Below are 20,856 nucleotides of genomic sequence, written 5' to 3' on the forward strand. Positions count from 1 at the left end.
ATTATCTGATACCAAAAATAACTCTAATAAACATAATTGAAACGCATTTCCTCACTGTAATTCTGCCATCGATTTTGAGAGTTGATTATCATGAATCTTCCATACAAGAGAAAGGATGCCTATAACCACCCTTCTTCTCTTCTACATCACTCTTGATTCTTAATTTTCTTTGGTATTTTGAATTTTCTAGGGTTTTTAATCGAACCATAATCCTCACCGTGAATAACATCAAATTGACGACATCATTATTATTTATATGGGGTTAAAGATTTGGATGTAGTTTGCTGGAAAGGGAGGTACGTTGTCTTTTTTTTTTTTTTTTATCCTTGAGTAAATTGGATATGATGAAGAACACCAAAAACATCCCAAATTTGAAGTCTCATTTTCGTTTTTTTATGAATTCCAAACCTTCATATTACTCTTATCTTAGGAAAGTTCTACTTTGAACTTTGAAATGTACAAGGTCTACCATCAAGATTCAAGGTGCGTATTTTCTATACAACTGCCAATGTATATAGTAAACATTATACTAAGACACAAAGTTTGTGGCTTTTTGAGACTGCAATGAGAAAAGCTAAGATGTCGATCATAAGTGTGGTAGATAGCCCACAGTAGGGGAACTTTATGCATTTGTATATGGAAATTTGTGGTAGTTAGAGATGTGCACTTTCAATATCCCTTTCGAGTATATAAAAGCACTGCAAAAAAAAAAAAAAAAAAAAAAAAAAAAAAAAAAAAAAAAAAAGGAAAAAAGGAAAAATGGTATTTGAGTTCACAAGGAAAGTTATCTTTTAATCTATGATTGGTATGATTCAAGCACAGAAGCACTTATAGGAGAATTACAACAACTAATGTGATATATATATATATATATATATATATATATATATATATATATATATATATATATATATATATAGAGAGAGAGAGAGAGAGAGAGAGAGAGAGAAAAAGAGAGAGAGTTAGGTTTAAATGTTTTCACTATCTATTGTGTGCCTGTATGATTGATTCTGGACCAATCATTTTAGTTATTTTAAGAAAATAATTAATGCATATTAAATGCTGAAGATGTTATTAATACCTATTATATCTTCAAGATGTAATATGCATTAATTACTTTCTTAAAATAACTAAAATGATTGGTCCAGAATCAGTCATACATGCACACAATAGATAGTGAAAATAAAATAACCTAACCCTATATATATATATATATATATATATATATATATATATATATATATATATATATATATATATATATATATATATATATATATATATACACACACACACACAAAGATTCTCCAAATGCATCATTATTTCCATGGTGCTTAGGTTTATTCAGTTTCTTAATTGCATCTTATCTTCTCATGTGACTTAAGTAAAGATGGTGGGGGCAATAAGGTCTTTTAGTCAATTAGGATATGTCGATGTTGTTTATCTTTAAGTGGGAGTTTAGATTCAGTCGGTCATCCTCTTGGATCTATTTTTGTTAAAGTTAAAGCTCAAGGAGAGAACTAGCCTCTTGAAAGCTAGGATTCCAATTTGTAATCACTCATTTTTTAGTTCAGTCAGTTTATATATATAAAAGTACAACAGAAGTATATTTTGCTTCTTTACTTTAAAAGTAGATAGTTTTGTAATTGGTATTATTATTTATATCCCTTTTAATTTGATAATTGAACTTGATTTGTGTGGAATGCAGTGGTGATGGTGATGAGATAGAAAAAGAGGAGATCAATAGACCGAGATTCTCTCTTGGGAGCCTACAACCTTTTTCTATCATAGTTTCTTGGGGGTATGATAAGACCTGTTATTCAAGAAACATGGAAAACAATCGGTGAATCAACCTCGATTTGTCGAGGTAATGCAACGCTCATTTGATAATTCTTCAATTTACAAATGTTTTTCCTTACTGCATAAAGTTTAAAGATGATAAAAAAATATAAAGGTGATTTACTATTTCATATAATTTGCTTTCTCCTGTCAATCATTAAGTTGGATTTGGAGTTGTGAAGAAAAAGTAGAAATAATTAGTGATAATTACAAACTTCTACCTATTTATTTAAGGTATGCACAAAGCTTAAATGAGCTCATATTGGGGTATGTGCTAACGCATCATTACTAAAAAGAATAAGGTAGTGTTTAGTATAATGGATCAGAGAAGGAAGCAATGGAATAAACTACTGTCGAAGGAAGGTGATTCACTCCATTTGTTAATTTCCGTTCCTTTTTTTCTTCATTTATCATGTAATGGAACAGAAAAATTGCATTCTAACCCAATTTTGTTTGTGGAATTTTAACATCACAAAATTATCTTTTTATCACTTAATTGGGTTTTAATGAGCCTCTGTTGTCTTTTAATTTTTTTACATGTGAATATAAAAATTCTTAAATTACAATTAAAATGGTGTAAAGAATAAGACTTAGAATTATGCATTGTACATACATTTTTCATATATATGTTTTTATATGTTATCATTTTATTTTCCTACAAAACAGATTCTTCCTGGTGATGTTTTTGGGTAGTAAATGATCAGAAATTTAGAGGTTGAATTACTCTCTTTCAAAGTTGGTATTTACTTATTTAGTTGACCTTTTTGAAGTACAAATATAAATGTCTAATAATTTTTCAGATGTCATTAAGATAAATGCTTAAAATATTGTCAAAAATACATTCAATACTTCAAGCAATCATTACCCTTCTGGACCTAACACACAATTTATTTTTGGCAAAATTAGGAATATGGTCTCATGAAAAGCCTCATCTTGGTAAATTCCGCATCCAAACTTGCAAGATATCCATATTTAGTCAATTGGCATGTCATTTGCTTCCGCATAAACTTGAACAACCTTTAAATTACAGAAATTTAAACAACCTTTAAATTACTTATTACTACTTTTGATTTAATATGTATGTTAATAACCACTTTCTTTCTTTCTTTTTGAAACTAGGAGGGTATAATTGGTAAGTTGACCATTAACTGTACTCAAATTTTATATTGTATCATGCAACTTTGCGATTTTATCAAATATCTAAATATACAAAAAGTAAATCAGATATTCATAATAGTGTATGTATTTATTTTAAAAGACAATTATAAGTAAATTGGATATTTATAACATTGTATATATTAATTTAAAAATAAAATTATAAAATTACTGACAAAGCTTTAATCTTTGTAAATTAATAAATTAATAAATCTTTGTAAATTAATAGTTTTAATCTTACACAGCCATAATTTCTACGGGTTTAAACTAACAATTTTATAGTTACGGACAAAAACTTTAAGCTTCTAAAAAATATTTGTTTGCAAATGTATTATTTATTATAACTTCTATTAACTTCTAAAATGATTTTACGTTGGTTCTGTGTAGTACACAGGTTATAACCTAGTTGTACATATTCAAACCTCTCTCTCTCTCTCTCTCTCTCTCTCAAACACACACACACACACATGAAATCAAAACAACCCCTTCATTCACAAACTCACTTGTTATATCCAGATCTGAAGAACCCAAAACAACCCCTTCATTCACAAACTCACTTGTTTAATTTCGATTTTGTTCCTAAAGAGAGGAAAGAGAAGAAAGAGATCTCAGATCCACCCAAGAATACCTTGGCATAAACATGTTCTTGAAATGCAAACCTATATGTTTGTTTTCCATAATCGACTTCACACACCCATACATGTTTAGGGTTTCAGATTCAAACACACACACACACACACATGAAATCAGATGAGCACACACACTCTCACGCGCATAAGAAATCATATGGAATACCTCTAGCCTTGGCTTGACTATCTTTCACCTCCATCAAATATATCCTCACAGCTCTCACACCAAACGAGTTTGACTCTGATGGCCACCGTTCTCCTCGTACGCTGTCGTTAGCCAGCTGATGGGTGCTTCGAGGCTCCCCCTAGCTTGTTTTAGCTGACAAGAACACGACGCCATTGGGTTTGGGTAGCTCAAATGCACCACCACGCTACAATGGACCTGCAGGTTCTCCAGGATCATATGAATCGGATCCTTATGCCAAATCCGTAGTTGGGAAGATTATAAATTTCTGTTTTGGGGGGTGGATTGATTGATTGATTTTGGAGAGAGAGAGAGAGAGAGAGAGAGAGAGAGAGAGAGAGGATGTGTGTGGGCCCCCTTCTATTGTTTTAACTATTAAAATATTAAAATAGATATTAAAAAAATGTAAAAATAAGAATAGAAGGGTATAATAGTCATTTAAATTTTCGGAGGGACCATTTCCACATAAAAACATGGCTAAGAGGACTATGAAGTCAAAAAATTCGAGGTTTGGATGAAAACCAGGAAAAAAATGCATACCACAGGATCATTTTTCCAGTTTTGTCACAAATTAATTATAATTTTAAAAGATGGGTGGGGCGTTTTTAATTTATAATACAAATACTATTGCAAAATGGACCAACAACTACGCTCTAGGCTATAACAATAATTCGATATCAAATTCTAAAAGGGCCTTTTTTTTCGGGTTTGGAGGAAAACCCGGAAAAATGCACACCACGGGACCATGTTAATTTTCTTATAAATAAATGCAAATAAAGCAATTTTTAATTAAAGAGAAACCAAGGAACCTGATTCCATTGGTATGTTGAAGTATACATGCCTCACATTTGCCTAGCAGAGCACCTGATCACCAATCAACTGAGATTAAAAGACAAAAGATAACATCATTTTCAATAAAGAAGGGCTTCGACGAAATAATAACATAATTCCATTACTCTATGAATTGCATAGTATTAAACAGACTGATATAATACAAAGCATGAATTGTCAACCAATCGGTTGTACTCAAAGAAATAAGATTGCACGTACAACTTAAATTTATTACCTTTCGAAATGAGAGTTGCAGCCAAGGCCACAAGCTCAAGATTCGCATACAATATATTTGAAAATCTGCAAAAAAGAAAAAAAAAGATAGGAGTTGATTTTCTGATTTATTCATAATCAGAAAATAGAAGTCACAAACAATATCTACGCTAATGACTATTGCAATTGATCCAAATCGATAAATAGGTCTAAGACAGCCTACTATAATTATAAAAGGGTTTTTGTAAGATAGAACAAACAGAGGGCACTACAAACACGTTATCACTCAACTTTTGAACTGTGTTTATATAAATCTAATTTAGAGTCAGGTTATTGTAGTTTGCAGTTTGCGCAAACAGAAATCTCAGTTGAAACCCCCAAATTTAGAGCTCATAGATTGCATCTTATCCTTAGTCTACATAATGTGTCAAAGGAAATTCTCCAATTTTGTTGTAAATAACCTATAAAAAGACACCTGAATATAAGGATTGATTATCTTTCGAGTGCTAATTTTGCGAATAACTTACATTGAGAATCGGTTAAACGATAAAATAAATTAATAAAATAATAACTACATACTGAAATAATGAACTTTTCAAAATGTTTCATTCCACACAACCTGAAATTGCCACCCATGGAGTTGGTGGCATATTTATTGATAATGGGGACTTAAAAACCCTGCCAATTACAAGTGAAACATGGTCTTACATTACTATACCTCTAGTCCTAAATAAGAAAAGTAGGAGGGTTATAAAGCAACATTCAAAACAGGAAAGAAGAATCAAATATAGACAACTACATATGTGCAATCCTCTGCAATTTTGCAATGAACACCACCACCGTCACATAAACCCAGTCTCTGAAGCTGTCATAAAAGTTAAAAAATGCACGTCTCCCACGATGGTTGAGAAGTAGAGCGCCACATGCTATCCAAAATCCTGTCACAAAACCAGTGCCCCCACCAATACAGAGCCATCCCCAATCTTCATCCCTGTCTTTGCCATCACCCTCACTTTTACCAACTAGTGATTCTTCATCTCCTGGACATTTTCTTGAAAGTGGAGGTCCACACAGTCCTGCATTTCCATCATAGCTTGAATGTTGAAAGGACTGAAGCTGAGTGCTAGATGGGATTCTCCCTGAAAAGTTATTAGAGGAAACGTCTAGGTAACACAACAAAGTCATTTGAGACATGGTTGATGGTATCCCTCCTGATAAACTGTTTCTAGATAAATCCAAAGCCAAAAGGTTTTTCATCTGACCAACTTGCTGTGGAATCTCTCCGATCAGAGCATTCTTTGACAAGTTCAGGGCAAGCAGTTCATGGAGATCGGTGAGTTCATATGGGATATGTCCTGTTAAGTTGTTGCTGGACAGGTCAATGGTCTTCAACAATCCCAGATTACGGGTGAATTCACGCTCATCTCCTTGCCACTCGATCATCGCATGGTCAACATACTCCTCCTGAGCATCATACTCCGTTTCAGTGACATTGTACATTTTTAATGAAGAATATGAAATATATGGATGTGGATATGATGGAGCTGTATAGGGATGCACATTTGGTGGCGGTAAGAATCCTTCTTGAGCCATTCTTGTAAGATTACTCAAACATGAGGGGATGCTTCCATGGAGATTGTTCCTTGAAAAGTCTAAAATTTGAAGATTCGGTAATTGACATACTTGTAAAGGGATGGTTCCAAAGAAGTTGTTTGATCTTAGGATAAGAGCATACAACCCCGATAAATTTTCCCCAATCCACGCAGGCACGTTACCAGAGAATCTGTTGGCCCCCAAATCCAAGAAGTTTAACTTCGTGCAATTCTTTAGAGACAGAGGCAATTGTCCAGAGAAGCTGTTCTTGTATAAATACAACACCTCGAGTTGTATCAAACATCCAATAGAGGGAGGAAGCCTTCCGGATAGACTGTTGTGTCCTAGATTGAGAACTTTTAGTTCTTTGAAATGCCACAAACAGTCTGGAATTTGTCCAGTTAGAGAGTTATGGGAGAGGTCAAGAAATTTTAAGAACCCACCGACAATTTGGCATATGAAGGAGATTCCTCCAGAGAATTTGTTTCTGGAAAGATTTAACAATACCAAACGCAGAGGAAGATGCGGTATTGGACCGTTAAAGCTGTTAGAACTCAAATCTATCGTTATGGCAAAATCTCTTGATGATAAATCTGGTGCTTCCCCACTAATGTTGTTGGAAGAGATATTCAAATAACTTAATTGCATGTTCCAAATTTCTGGAGGAGCTGTGTCTGAAATACTAGTATTGGAAATATCAAGATGGATAAGTTTTTCCAGTTTTTGAATCCATCTGGGGAAGTGAGGGCCTAGCTTGCAAGAGCTCAGATCAAGCTGCTTTACATAAGAAAGGTTTGACATATGATCTGTGGAAGGAACTCCTTGGAGTGGGTTTTTTGAAAGATTTATAATAGAAGCCATCGAATTTCCAATGTTTTCAGAGATGGCACCACTAAGATGATTTTGAGAAAGGCAAATATGGTCAAGGCTGGATAGTTCCCACAATTTCTCGCTTATGGTTCCATTTATGTGATTATCTGATAGGTACAAATATCTTAGGGATGAAAACTTTTGGATGATATCGGAGAAAGACCCTGTAAATTGGCTTCTTTCAGCATACAAGGATCGTAATGTAAGTGATGTGCATCCAGACAAGTTGTACAGAAAAGAAGGAAAGTTGACAACATCAGAGTTGTTATTAAAGTCCAAACTATATAAACTAGAGAGGTTACCAAGATATTTGGGAATCCCATCTAACATGTTCCCAGAGAGATCAAGACGACAAAGCTTATTGCTGGTTAATGGGAACAACCAACGATACATGGATGAGGTGAGATTGTTGTTTCTGAGATAAAGATATTCAATAGATGAAGAAGAGTTGAGAAATGAAGAAGAATATGGATACATCACCTGTGAGAGCTCACATCCATCTAAACTTAAAGACAATAGTTTCCGGAGACTTGAAATCACATTTACCCACTGGTTTGCTTTGGCAAGGGAAGTCCCATCCATTTCAAGATGCACCAAATGAGAGAGAGGAGACAACCAGTCGAGGTTCTCAACTCTACATCTTCCAACATCTCCAAGGTAAAGCCCTTCCAAGTTGGTGAGGTTTCCAAACTCTGGAGGAATGGTTCCATAAAAGGAGTTGTCTGAAAGTTCAAGTAACGTTAACTCTGTCAAGGAACCAATGAAGGTGGGAATGGTTCCATGAAAAGAGTTGTGGGAAAGTCGAAGGTCGGTTAATTCAGTCAAGGAACCAATGCAGGTGGGAATGGTTCCATGAAAAGAATTGTAGCGAAGATCAAGAACATTCAAGTAGGTTAAGTTAACCAACGAATGGCTAATCTCACCTACAAGACCAGCATCGGACAAATAAAGATCTGTGACATGATGACCTGTTTGGCTGTCGCACCAGACTCCTTTCCATGCACAGCAGTCATCATCTTCAGGTCTCCACGTAGAGAGACTACCATCAGGGTCATGAAGGTTTGCTTTGAATTGAAGGAGAGCATCTCTCTCCTTATCCAAACACTTGTTCGTGGTAACACCATTAGTATCATCTCCTCTTCCTCCTTCCACTGCTACCAATTGGTTGGCACTTGTATTCTGAAGGCATAGCAAGACAAGTGAGAAAATTATAAAAACACAACGATGCATCGTGTAAATACAGATTTTTGTTTGTGTTGATGTATGTACCAAGATGTCCCTATGAAGATTAAGGTTTATATAGTCATAACTGTAAAAATGAATTATTAAAGTGGATGTACTCAAATTGGTGGCCTATTTGCATGGGGCATACAACACTTACTTTCCATGAAATTTAAATTGGCCCAAAGTAGACCTTCAAAGACTTGCAAGTCTTGAAAATTTGTATTTAATATTAATAACAAAATTAAATCCATCAAAATAACCATCGCAAAAAATACAAATTTAATTGAGAAGAAAATATTTCATCTAAACCTAGTAGATTTATTTTTCAAAACCTCCTTTGCATATTTATAGTTTACACATACATTAATGCTTATGATTACGATCGACACACACACATACATTTATCTGATGCAAGAAAAATAAAGAACAAAGGTGTTACATGGTTCATACGATCAGGTCATCTTACATTCAAGGCTCTCCATCCCTCCATGTCCCTCCAACAACCATCACACCCCAACTCAAGAGCCAGAAAAAAAGACTCCACAGCTCAGAAATTACAATAATTATTTTTTACTTATTAACCAAAAGTAGAGTTATTTTATTTAATAAAATATTTGTAGAACGGTTTTTTTTAGTTTCACATTAGAAAGTCTGTAAAATCACAACAAAAAAAAAAAAAAAACATTTAATTATAATATGATCATTTTAGGATATTGAAATCCAATGGGAAATGAAAAAGGTATTATGTAGAAAATAATGCACTGATTGACTCAATAATGTAAAAAGAAAACAATATGACTCAATAATGTAAAAAGAATGCAACCAATAAGATAAAAAGAGGGACAAGACTTCTAATTGACCATGGTGGCCCTAAAGGAGTACTAAAGGGCGAGTGAGACGTCTTTCTTTTCTATACCGTAAGAAATGCTCTAGACAGATTGAGACAACACACACAAAAAAAAAAAAAAAAAAAAAAAAAAAAAAAAAAAAAAAAAAAAAATCGTAAGAATCATCTTTGATTATTGGATCTGATGGGGTCTATTAAAACTATACTGTGGAAAACAAAATATAAAGAGAAAAATCAAACTAAGAGTCTCACATAGCAATTAGCATCAATCAACCAATGTACACAGGTTAAACTCCGTAGAATTTCGGAACACGGAATAAGCTTACAAGAAAAAAATTAGTGTAAGTTTAAGAAAGAGGTTACCTGATCTCTCGGAGACGGAGTTTGATATCATCGGCTTGAATTGGGGATTTTTATTGGTGATTTCTATTTTGCCTATACCGCTTCATCATCGCCATCACCATCACCATCACCGGCTGAATTAATTAGTTGTTCAGTCATCTTCCGATCCAAACCAGCAAACGATCAGTTGCTGGACAGTAAGAAAGTCACCAATATTTTTGCTATTGGCAAACAGGCTACAGGCCTACAGTCATACAATATAAGGCCCATGCTCGATGCTTGCTAAAAAAAATCTAGGCCCAATGATACCATGAAACTTTTTTTTTTTTTTTTTCATCTTTCTTTACTCAAAATCCAAAAGTATTTGTTTATATTATAAAAGAGAACCAAGAGTGCAATTATTCAACTCACGATTTCAACTAACTATAACTTAGGGTTTTTGTATAAATTATGAGTCAGATCTACATTTTACTTTAAATAAAATTGTAAAAATATATAACAATACAATCATAGGACGTGGGCAAAATGTATTATTATATACAAAATAAATTCAAGTACACATTTACGATATGTCATACGCATATTTAAGAAAAAAATGATAAGATATAATCTATATAACCAAAAAAATGTGAACGTAATTCATTTAACCATGATAAAACTTTAATTAAATGATATATAATGAACTCTTCTTTAACATTTCATAATAATAACTTGAAAGTTTAGCAAAATGTAACAAGATGACATGTTATAAGCTCGTCTTTGTTTATAGATTACATATTTCAAGATAGAGATTTTAATTGATATCTTTGTCCTCTAATTAACTAAAGTAAAATAGAGTTTATCTTGAGGGTTGAAGTTGAGATCATCATAGTGTTGTAGTAGCATTAGTCGATGTTGTGACAACTTTTAACTCTAAGGTTCTAGTTATTCTATTATTATTTCACTAGTTACTCTATTTTATTAAATACTAAATAACATTTCACTTTCTTCAACTTCAAATATTAAATACACAATCATTATACAATATAGTCATGGTTTTTATTTGAAAAACTGCAAAAATGGTTCCTATCAGGGCCGGTCGGGAGATTTTGAAGGCCCTGTGCATTTTAACAAAAATAAACCCTAAAACTAGAAAGATCTAAACATTTAAGCAAACCAATTACCTTTTTCATTTTTATTGTAAATTACATAAATTAAATTTTCATGAAAAAATAATACAAAAAAAAAATTGCTTCAACTTGAAAACACTTGAAAACTGTAATCCTTCTAAATAATAATGCTCTGATTTGGTGATTTGCTTCTCTTCTTGATTTTGAAGAATAAAACTCTGATTGATGATTTGCTTCTAATAAAACTGTAAAAATAACGAAATGAAACCAGCAAGTTATATTATAGTATGAGAAAAAGAAAGCTCTAACTTGCTTCTATCTAAAAAATCAGAAATCATAAAGTTACCATCTAGTTTTCTGAAGCTTCAAAAAAATCTAAAAATCATAAACTTCTAAATCTTAAAGAAGGATTAACAATCTGAAGATTTTTTCTTCAATGCATCTGAATACAAGAAAATAGGATTCAAAAAGAATGAAAGAAAAAAAAAACTAATTTACTTCTTATAAATCATAAATAATCAGAAATAAAAATGAAAAACAAACCCAAAAGGAAAAAAATAGAAGCTGAGTTGATTGTACCTTCAAAAATCAGAAATTGATTTCTTTAATCCTTCTGATTTTCGAAACTGACTTCCGTGTGCCTTTCGGTTCTCGAAACTACTTTGTCTATACCTTCAGAATCAAAAAAAATAAGAACTACTTACTTACTTATTACAAACCCATAAAAAAGGAAGTAGAAAAAAATCATAAAAGTCAAAACTCAGAAATCATTTACCTTCTTATTTTGAAACCTCAAGGTTGATGATTGCATCTTAAATCGTTGCTTCAGCCTTCAGAATTTCGTGAAGAAAGAAGAAAGAAATAACTAGTTAGATTGATGATTTCCTCATAAACATATAAACCTACTGATATTTAGCAACAATAATCTCGTTGTTTCCTGTCAAGAGAATGATGTAATTTGTACCCATGTGTTATCAGTGAAGAAGAAGAAATCAAAGCGGTTTTTTTTCTTTTCCCCAAAAAAAATTGATTTTCCTGCTCCCTCCTTGCGGTGCGTCGCTTGATGCTTACCAAACCTAATTTCTATTTGGGCCCTAAACACAACTTACTATAAATGCTAAAAAAAATGGGCCCCATGATTTTTTGGGCCCTGGTCATGGGCACCTTCTGAACTCCCCATGGGCCGCTCCCCATGGGTCGGGCCTGAGTTTTTTGTAGCTAAGGTCCAAAAAGGATCCTTTTGCAAAAATGATCCTTATTTGAGGCTTTCACTGAGGACTTGGTCCCCAGACTTACACAACTAAACAAAATGCGTTAAATCTTTGGCAAATTACTATTTTACCGTTATTTATGTTTTTTTTTAATTATTTTTTTAGTTATGTCTAATGCATTTTTTGGGTCAACATAAACAACTTATTTACCTTCACTTTACCTTCGTTTTCACTTCACTAGTTAACATCGTACCACCGTCATCTGCTTCTTCTCATCCATAACAAATTTATGTATTTCCTCATTTATTTGCAAATGTGGCATTTGTTTGATGACATCAATATGTGTCTTCACGCTAATTATATACTCTCTCCGTCCCAAAATTATTGTCCACTGACAAAAAGGACACAGATTAAGAAAACATTAATTATCACTAACTTTATTAGGTGAAATAACAATCTTACCCTTTTGTTGCATTTAATTCCATTATAGTTTAACTAATTATGAGGGGTATTTAGGTAAAAGGGATATTTATTTTTAGAAGTATGTTATTATTTTGGGACAAATCAAAAAAGAAACATGTACTATTAATATGAGACAAAGGGAGTATAATACTTTCAAATTTTATAAATTTAGGGTATTTTTTTTCCTCTCCATGTCTTCCATGGGCTTCATCCAATGAATTGCACCATCGCCATTTTTCTCACTTAATGACCTGATCTACTATCAGCACCGATGACATCATTACCATTTTTTCGGTAAAACTCATCAAAACCCGAATAAACCCGAATAAAACAGAACAAGTTAGTTGTCTTTGGAACGTCACAACTAGCTTACTTTTCGAGCTTTTTTAAGTTTTCATATTTGGCAACACAAATAGTAACTTATAAGCTAACTTTTTAAAAAGCTACTTAGACTAGTTTTTCAAAAAAAAAAAAATTAAAATATTCCAAATATACCCTTAATTAATTATAGAAAACTCATTATCCTAAATGTCCTTTTATGGTATTTTATATCTTTCAACTATCTTATCAACTAATTTTAATAAAGGTCATTTTTATCAGCTAGCTTATAAGCTCGCAGCTACTTTTTCATCTGTCAGCTAGTTTTTCTGCTATCAACTATATTTTTAGCTAGCAACTAGCTTTTTAGGGGGTGTTTGGTTTGTCTTTTTAAGAGGTAAAAGGACTTTTTGGAAAAGTTACAAAAAGTCATTTTTCCTTCTATCTAAAATCCAAAAGTCACTTTTAAAATGTTTTTACCAAACATCTTTTGCCCTTTATCTTTTCTAAAAAGGACTTTTGCCTTTCAAAAAGACAACCCAAACACCCCCTTAGTTAGTACGCCAAACATAACCTTAATATTGTAAATATTTGTGACCAAAAACAGATTCAATTTGATCCATTGCTCACTTTTAAAATTTCTTTTTTAATAATGAACAAAGTAAGAAAACATTTTTATTTATTGTGAATGGAAGACCCTAAGGTGGAGATGAGAGAGGATTACCTCGAGTTATTTACAGCAACAGACTTCGATGACGACGTCTAATTCAAGTAGGGGAGAGTTGTAACCCCCATTTCTCAGGTATATTTTTTTATGTTTTTAAGCTTAATATTTTGAGAACTTTGGCTCTACATGAGGCGTAAATAACCAGTTACGCAGGGCATAACTCATCAAATGGACACGAGGGTTTTATGCCCTACGGGGGCATAACTCAAGTTAGGCAGGGCATAACCGCGCAGGGTGCAACCCCTAATTGTAAGACCTTGAACCCTATTTAAGGACATTAACCCCTTTGAGGCTCTACTTATCATCAGCATCTACCCTCTTCAGTAGCTAACTCAAAATCCTAATTCCATAGAGAAACTCTTGAGCCTTTTTGTGTATTTTTTGTACACATAAATAGAGAGAAATTTATCATTGTGGATTGGTGTGGCTCAAGCTTAAAGATCCAAGCATTCATCTTATTTCCCAACTTTAGATGGTATAAAGTTCTCACATTTATGATTCATTGGGTTAGATCTAGGTTAGCTTGTTGGTTTGCATGCTTCTTGTTGTAACGACCCAAAAATTAGGGGTAAAAATTTCATTTTTAATATAATCCAAGCATAGATACCATTTATTCCAAACATCCAAAAACATTGTTAATTAAAACATTTATCTGAGTTCATCCCAAAATCATCATTGTGGAAAAACATGGGTGTGTTCAATGCGATCAAGCTAAGCCATTCCTTTCCAAAACAATGATACCTGAAACCATAAACAAAAATGTAAGCACGAACCTTAGTGAGTTCCCCAAAGCAAACCCCACACAATCCACATATTCATATAATCCGCATTAGCTCTATATGCTACACATATCACATAAGCCATGTATACAAACATATGGGATGCCATGGAAACCCTCCAAGGTCTTACATCGGGTGCCACTAAAACCCCCATGTGGTCTTATCCCACTTCAATAGGAACCCCCACATGGTCTTAATTGCCATAGGAACCCCCACATGGTCTCAATCCACTGCCACGGGAACCCCGACGGGTCTTCTATACCAATATCATGTCAACATAGCAAATAATCAATTAACAATACACATATACAAACCCTATAAGCCATACATACAACATATAAAGGTGTCATGGAAACCCTACATGGTCTTACAATGGGTGCCATGGGAACCCCCACATAGTCTTAGATCACTGACATGGGAACCCCCACATGGTCTTAGTCTAGAATGTCATGGGAACCCCCACGTGGACTTATCTTCAACTACCTTGGGAACCCCCTGAGGTCTTCCATGCTATTAACACATAGTCAACTAGCACATTGAATATCATAGAAATATCTAACATACCACATATCATATAATAGGTATCATACCACATAACACATATAACTAATTGCCATGGGAACCCCCACATGGTGTTAGTCTACTACCTCGGTAACCCCCTCGAGGTCTTCCATGAAAATGCCATACTAACATAACACATATTCAGCTAGCATATCACATATCATAAAATGGGTTGGCCTTGGTTCTTTAGACCCATTGGTATGGTGAGGAGACTCACCTCGCACTGCTAAAGTCCTGCAGACAAAACTCTAGCTGCTGGATGACAGATTCCCAAACTATCAATCATCAAAATAACACCCAATCAGCAATTGGGTAATACGCATAGCCACAACTCCATACTTAAGGTAAGGAGACTCTCTTACCCTTAACCTACTTTGGTTTAAAACAAAGGCCCAAACTCAAACCCTAAAGCCCAAAGCCAAATAATCAATCAAGGCCCAACTTATGGCCCAATTTTCCAAATTGGGCCTAAATCTCTACATGGGTTTATCTTAAGGCCCAACCATTTAGTCCAGTCCAACCACTTGGCATTCTTATGGCCCAATAGCTAGTGGTCCTCAAGGCCCAATTATAGTTTACTTATGGCCTAGTTTTCCAAATTGGGCCCAAGCCTCTCTAATGGGTCTTATCCTAAGGCCCAATAATTTCCTTATGTGACAACCCGATATTTCAACTTTATGTAACGACCTAAAAAGTCAAGTATTGTAACCACTTTTGTTATAATGAAATTAACTTCGAAAATAAAATATCCAAAAATCTCTAATTAAATTACCTACTATGTTAGATGTCATTAAACCGTGATCGTACGTAAAAAGAACGCCTAAATCTGACTTTGTATAAGGAAGTTATGAATTTTCCAAGTTCGGCTTAGCAACGGATAGCTAAAAACTCGAAACGGAGATCGAGCGACTTTTGGCCGGAATGACCTAAATGAGAATCGAAGGTTTCGACAATGGTTTTTCAACAGTAAAAAGTCTAGCAAAAACGGACATCAGATAATGAAGTTATGAATTTCTAAACGAACTTTTCTTACCGCGACCTTTTAAAAATAAATAATAAAAATAATTTCAAAATTTGCCGACGGAATCTAAACAAAAGTTGTAGAGTATAGTTTCACCTACGCGTGGATATAAAGAACATCGAAAACGGAGTTCTTATGAAGAAGATATGAATTTTTGAAGTTTATTAAATAATAAAAATATAATTTTTATATTTAATTTCGGTATTATCCGAAGGGTGAGTCACAGGCCGATCCGAGTTACGCCCAGCGTACTCGAGGCCTAGGCCTCGGATCGTCCACGTCGCCCCTATGTGAGGCTATGCCCCGTCCCATCTGAAGATCCGAGGCAGTCGACGACGCGGTCACACATGACGCACGAGTACGCCCAGCGTACCGAGGCGGTTCCCACCCCTATAAAAGGGATGCGAGGGTTCCGAAGAAAATGCTCAATTTCTCTCAACTTTCTTGCGTTTTTGCCTCGTTTTCCGTGCACGTGCTATCCCAAAGTCTCGGTTTCCTTGCTCAAGTCCCGAAGGTTGTTTGTGCTCCCGAGATTCACAAGAATCCCGAGAAAATCCGCCTTCTTCGATCTTTCAAGTGAGTTCATACACCTATAATCCACACTTTTAAAATTTTTATAAATACTTTTATATGCTTTTAGGGAGGGGGGGGTACAAGTAAAACACTCGATTATTATCGTGTGTTATATAAAGTTTCATTATACGCTTTTTATCAATGGAATCATATGTGATTTATAACTATTACAAGGAAACTTTCGTATGCAAAATATACCACGATAACATCTTATCTTTTGAAATAAGAAATGATTTATGTATTTATGTAAATCAAACACTCTGCTTATATTGTATGTATATGTGTCCGTTTTGGCACTACAAAAATTATACTTTTCATAACAAGTGAGCATTTCACTAGGGATTACTATACAAACGAAACGCACTTTTAGAAAACTATAATAGGTATAGTTTTACGAGAACACTACAAACTTTTACATACTGGAAATACTATTTCAAGAAGTTACTTTCATATACAAGAACAAATGAACATTTTCACACGTAAATCTGTTTTATACTAAGTTTTGTGAGACATTAAACTTCACGTACGCTCGAGTACACATTTCAAGTCCTGTATTATATACCAGAATCCCTTGGAGGGGGAGCATGGTGTTTGTGTATAGATCTATACGGGATTGACAACCCCGTGCCCTGACTATTAGCTACCGTACACCATTTTGGGTGACAAACGTCAGAACATTCCAACGCCTGAAGAACGTTGTGTATAGGCATTTCTAGTCAATAGCATGGTTACAAAACTCACATAGAGTATTAAAGAAACATTGATTTACGGGGTTTTTCAGACGTATTGGAGATTTTATACGTACATAAATTAACTACTTTAGGCACGAAAAACCTAATTGTGATACAAATTTTGGAACTTCTAAACCGCTACCCACATACAGGAAAACATCAATTTTCTAGAAACAAACATTGGTCTTGATTTAAGGCTACATTTATACTAGTAGAAAATATGTGATTTTCTAGGAACCAACGAACAAAAACAAACCATTTCAATTTAGTTCATGCAACATTTTCATTTAATACTTATGAAACTCACCAGCTTAAATTTTGATCTACTCTTTCAAAACTACTTGTATGTCCCAGGGACTCAGTAATTGCAGGTACGAAACAACTTTTTGTAGAAGGAACGCTGCGGCGCCAGTTTAAATTCACATTTTTGGCATCATATTGTAATTGGTTTTGAACATGTACTCTTTTAACAATGTAAACTTTCAATTATAAATATGATGGTTGTGTTGCTTTCTTTACTATGTATTCATTTGTTACGTTACCACATGAAGTCATCCGCCCCCGAACGTTTCCGCCGTTCCGGTTTGGGGGTGGGACAGATTGGTGTCAGAGCAATGTTGATAGTGAACTAAGTATATCGAACCTCATAAGACATACAAACTATAAATGCTTAGGGACTCAAAGTCTCTGACAAAACATTTTTACACTTAAAACTTTGTTTCATTTAAATAGATTATTTTGGGTCATAAAAATACAAAATACATGCATACAATGATATATTTTAATGGTTAGAGTTATACAAAAAGTATTAAGACGAGTTGGACACTACGATTAGTTCTCGATATATGTAATCGAATTTGGGACGAATATAGCCTAATCAACTATATTTATCCAAGATTGGACTAACGTATGTCGAGGAATGATCGTAGTGAGCAACAAGTCAAAACTTACCAAAATAGATACTAGTATCAAACATACAAATTTAAATACTATAAGAGTATTTGGTGCATACAATAGTTTAATCGACATGTTTATTGTTACATGTTTTCAAATTTTGTTCAAATCTTATAACCCTATTCTCGTATAGTCAAATGGATGGATTCCACCCACCAGGGGACCCCTACTACCCGAACCAGGGCAATGGAGGATAGGTAGAGGAGGATCATGAAGAGGATGAAGAACCTATCGAGTTAGAAGAAGGGGATGACTCTGGTACAGACTTAGAACCAGAAGTAGTCGACCCTCCAGCCATTAGGAGGAACTTCCAGGTACCGACTCCCGTTTGGGGAAGTCACCTCCACCATTGGAGTCAACAACAAGGGATATGCTCTCCCTATGGTATGTGTTGGAACTTCTACGACATCAGGGACAGAGATTCAACTAACCGAGCACTTCCGATCATGGTAGGTAAACTGGACAACCAGTCCTATCAATCGGGGGTCCAAGCAAATCGAATCCGCGAAGTCAACGTGGAAGTACAAGTTCACACGGCCGACATCCTTCGTCTGGATATGTTGCAGGATGACACCCATCTCCGCACCGACGCATTCCAAGCACGAATGGTTGCAGCCCTCGCAGAGTTGAGGGAACAACAAGCCGCCTTCGAGAGGCGTCTTATGGAATCAAAGCAATCGGATGCAGAGTCAAGCTCCAAGCGCAACACACGTCGCAAGTAGTACTTGCGAAAACCCCAAATTTTTTTATAAGTTAGAACCTCGGCTAAAAGTTTTTATTTTATTAAACCTTGTAACCGGAGACCCTTTTAGGGGTCAAATTTTCGTGATCGTTGTATTATCTATTATATTAATATAATTGGCATGCTATTATTACTAAGTTGAGTATTTCGTTCAATCTTTAAAATATTATGGAAAATCCATACGCTTGGTTCATATATTCGGATTTACGAATAACTTTCATTCTTCTATCTTTGAGACTCATACTATCATCTGTTGTTGAATTATAGCGATTTAGTTCCTGAGACACATTCATTTTCTATACTATGGAATTCTACCCTAGTCTTTTCAATCTATAGTTGAAGGATGCCTCCGCATAGAAATCCGAGATGAAACAACGGTGGGGAAGCACCAATACCACCACCACCTCCACCGCCTCAATTTGATGCGGTCATGTTCCAAGCAACAGTCACCGCAGTTGTGGCGGCTGCCATGTCACAGATCAATACCCGTGTTACTACTGGTTCAGGAATTGGCACACATCCTTCCAACCATGGCGATAGTCATGGGCAACCCCGAGAGTGCACCTATAAAAAATTTATGAATGCTAAACCCCGGATGTTTAATGGAACTGGTGGTGTAATGATTTTGAGGCAGTGGATTGAAAGGACAGAATCAGTCTTTGAAATCTGCTCCTGTCCCGAGCACAACAAAGTCAAGTTTTCAACTTACACACTCACTGATGGAGCTTTAACTTGGTGGAATGGCCACATTAAGGTACTTACTCTGATAGTAGCGAATTCAATAAGCTGGGAGAGCTTAAAAATCATGCTGATGAGGGAGTACTGTCCACGGGGAGAGATTAAAAAACTTGAGCACAAACTCTGGACTCTTGGAATGATTGGTATCGACATAGCAACTTATACCAACAGATTTTGCAATCTGGCAATCCTTTACCCAAATATGATTGCTCCTAAGAGCAAGAAAATAGAGAGATACATTTGGGGACTGTCGTCCCAAATTCAGTCAAGCGTGTTAGCTTCAAAACCTGGCACTTTTGAAAGTGCCAAAGAACTGACACAATCGCTTATTGATCACGGAAATCATCAGAACTTAACAATTTCTGCACCAGAACCACAAAAGGGAAACAACAACAACAACAACAACAATAGCATGAAGAGAGGATGGAATAAAGGGAAGGGTGGGTCTTCCTAAGAATCCTCGAAGAAACAACAACTAGTTACAATGCATGCTGCTACTGTACCTACTACCGTTCCTACAAATCTCTACCCAACAAAGCCTTATGTGGGCAACATTCCAAAGTGCACCAAATGCAATTACCACCACAATGGACCTTGTCGGGAAATGTAGTGCTCCAACTGCAACAGAAAGGGACACACTGTCCGTTTCTGCAAGGCCCCCGTAAAGCCGATCACTCAAGTTCCCAATGTTGGTGTAGGCCAAGCTTGCTACGGTTGTGGCGAGGTGGGCCACTACAAAAGAAACTGCCCGAAAGCAGCGAATACCGGCAGAGTGGGACGAGTTTTGGCTATAGGTCACGAAGAAGCCGTAGCTGATCCTACAGAGTTACTGGTACGTTTCTTCTCGATAATTCATATGCATGCATATTATTTGATAGTGGAGCAGAGAGAAGCTTCGTGAGCCAAAAATTTATTCACTTACTTAAACATAAACCTAGCATGTTAGAAGAATCATTAACAGTAGAAATGGCAAATGGTAAAACGGAAAACACTAACTGCATATACATGAATTGTACATTAACTTTAGACGATCACTCTTTCCCAATCAACCTCATGCCGGTCCAAATTAAAAGTTTCGACGCCATAGTTAGCATGGATTGGTTAAGTCTTCTTCGCACCGGCATCATGTGCTTTGAAAAAACAGTTCGTCTCAATCCCCCTAACGATGAAACATTAGTGATTTACGGTGACAAATCAAGTACA

At 35.1% G+C, this 20,856-nt stretch overlaps 1 protein-coding gene and 1 long non-coding RNA gene across 2 annotated transcripts; both read right to left on the minus strand.

The window, feature by feature from the left end:
• Positions 1 to 5,443: 5,443 nt before the first annotated feature.
• Positions 5,444 to 8,605, minus strand: LOC145000468 (receptor-like protein EIX2). The gene has a single exon (XM_078959701.1). The coding sequence runs from the start codon at positions 8,542 to 8,544 to the stop codon at positions 5,647 to 5,649; it is 2,898 nt and encodes a 965-aa protein (XP_078815827.1). The 5' UTR covers positions 8,545 to 8,605; the 3' UTR covers positions 5,444 to 5,646.
• A 2,374-nt stretch (positions 8,606 to 10,979) lies between these two features.
• Positions 10,980 to 11,738, minus strand: LOC144999924 (uncharacterized). The gene is made up of 3 exons (XR_013661049.1): positions 11,612 to 11,738; positions 11,416 to 11,508; positions 10,980 to 11,081 (listed from the first exon to the last, which is right to left on the minus strand). It is a non-coding gene; the product is annotated as an uncharacterized LOC144999924 (long non-coding RNA).
• Positions 11,739 to 20,856: the final 9,118 nt, after the last annotated feature.

The sequence above is a fragment of the Lactuca saligna genome, chromosome 6 (assembly GCF_052625555.1).
Source record: "Lactuca saligna cultivar CGN05327 chromosome 6, ASM5262555v1, whole genome shotgun sequence".
Taxonomy (NCBI): Eukaryota; Viridiplantae; Streptophyta; class Magnoliopsida; order Asterales; family Asteraceae; genus Lactuca; species Lactuca saligna.

Coding starts and splice junctions, on each gene's coding strand:
- LOC145000468 (XM_078959701.1), bottom strand. CDS start 8,544: ATGCATCGTTGTGTTTTTATAATTTTCTCACTTGTCTTGCTATGCCTT.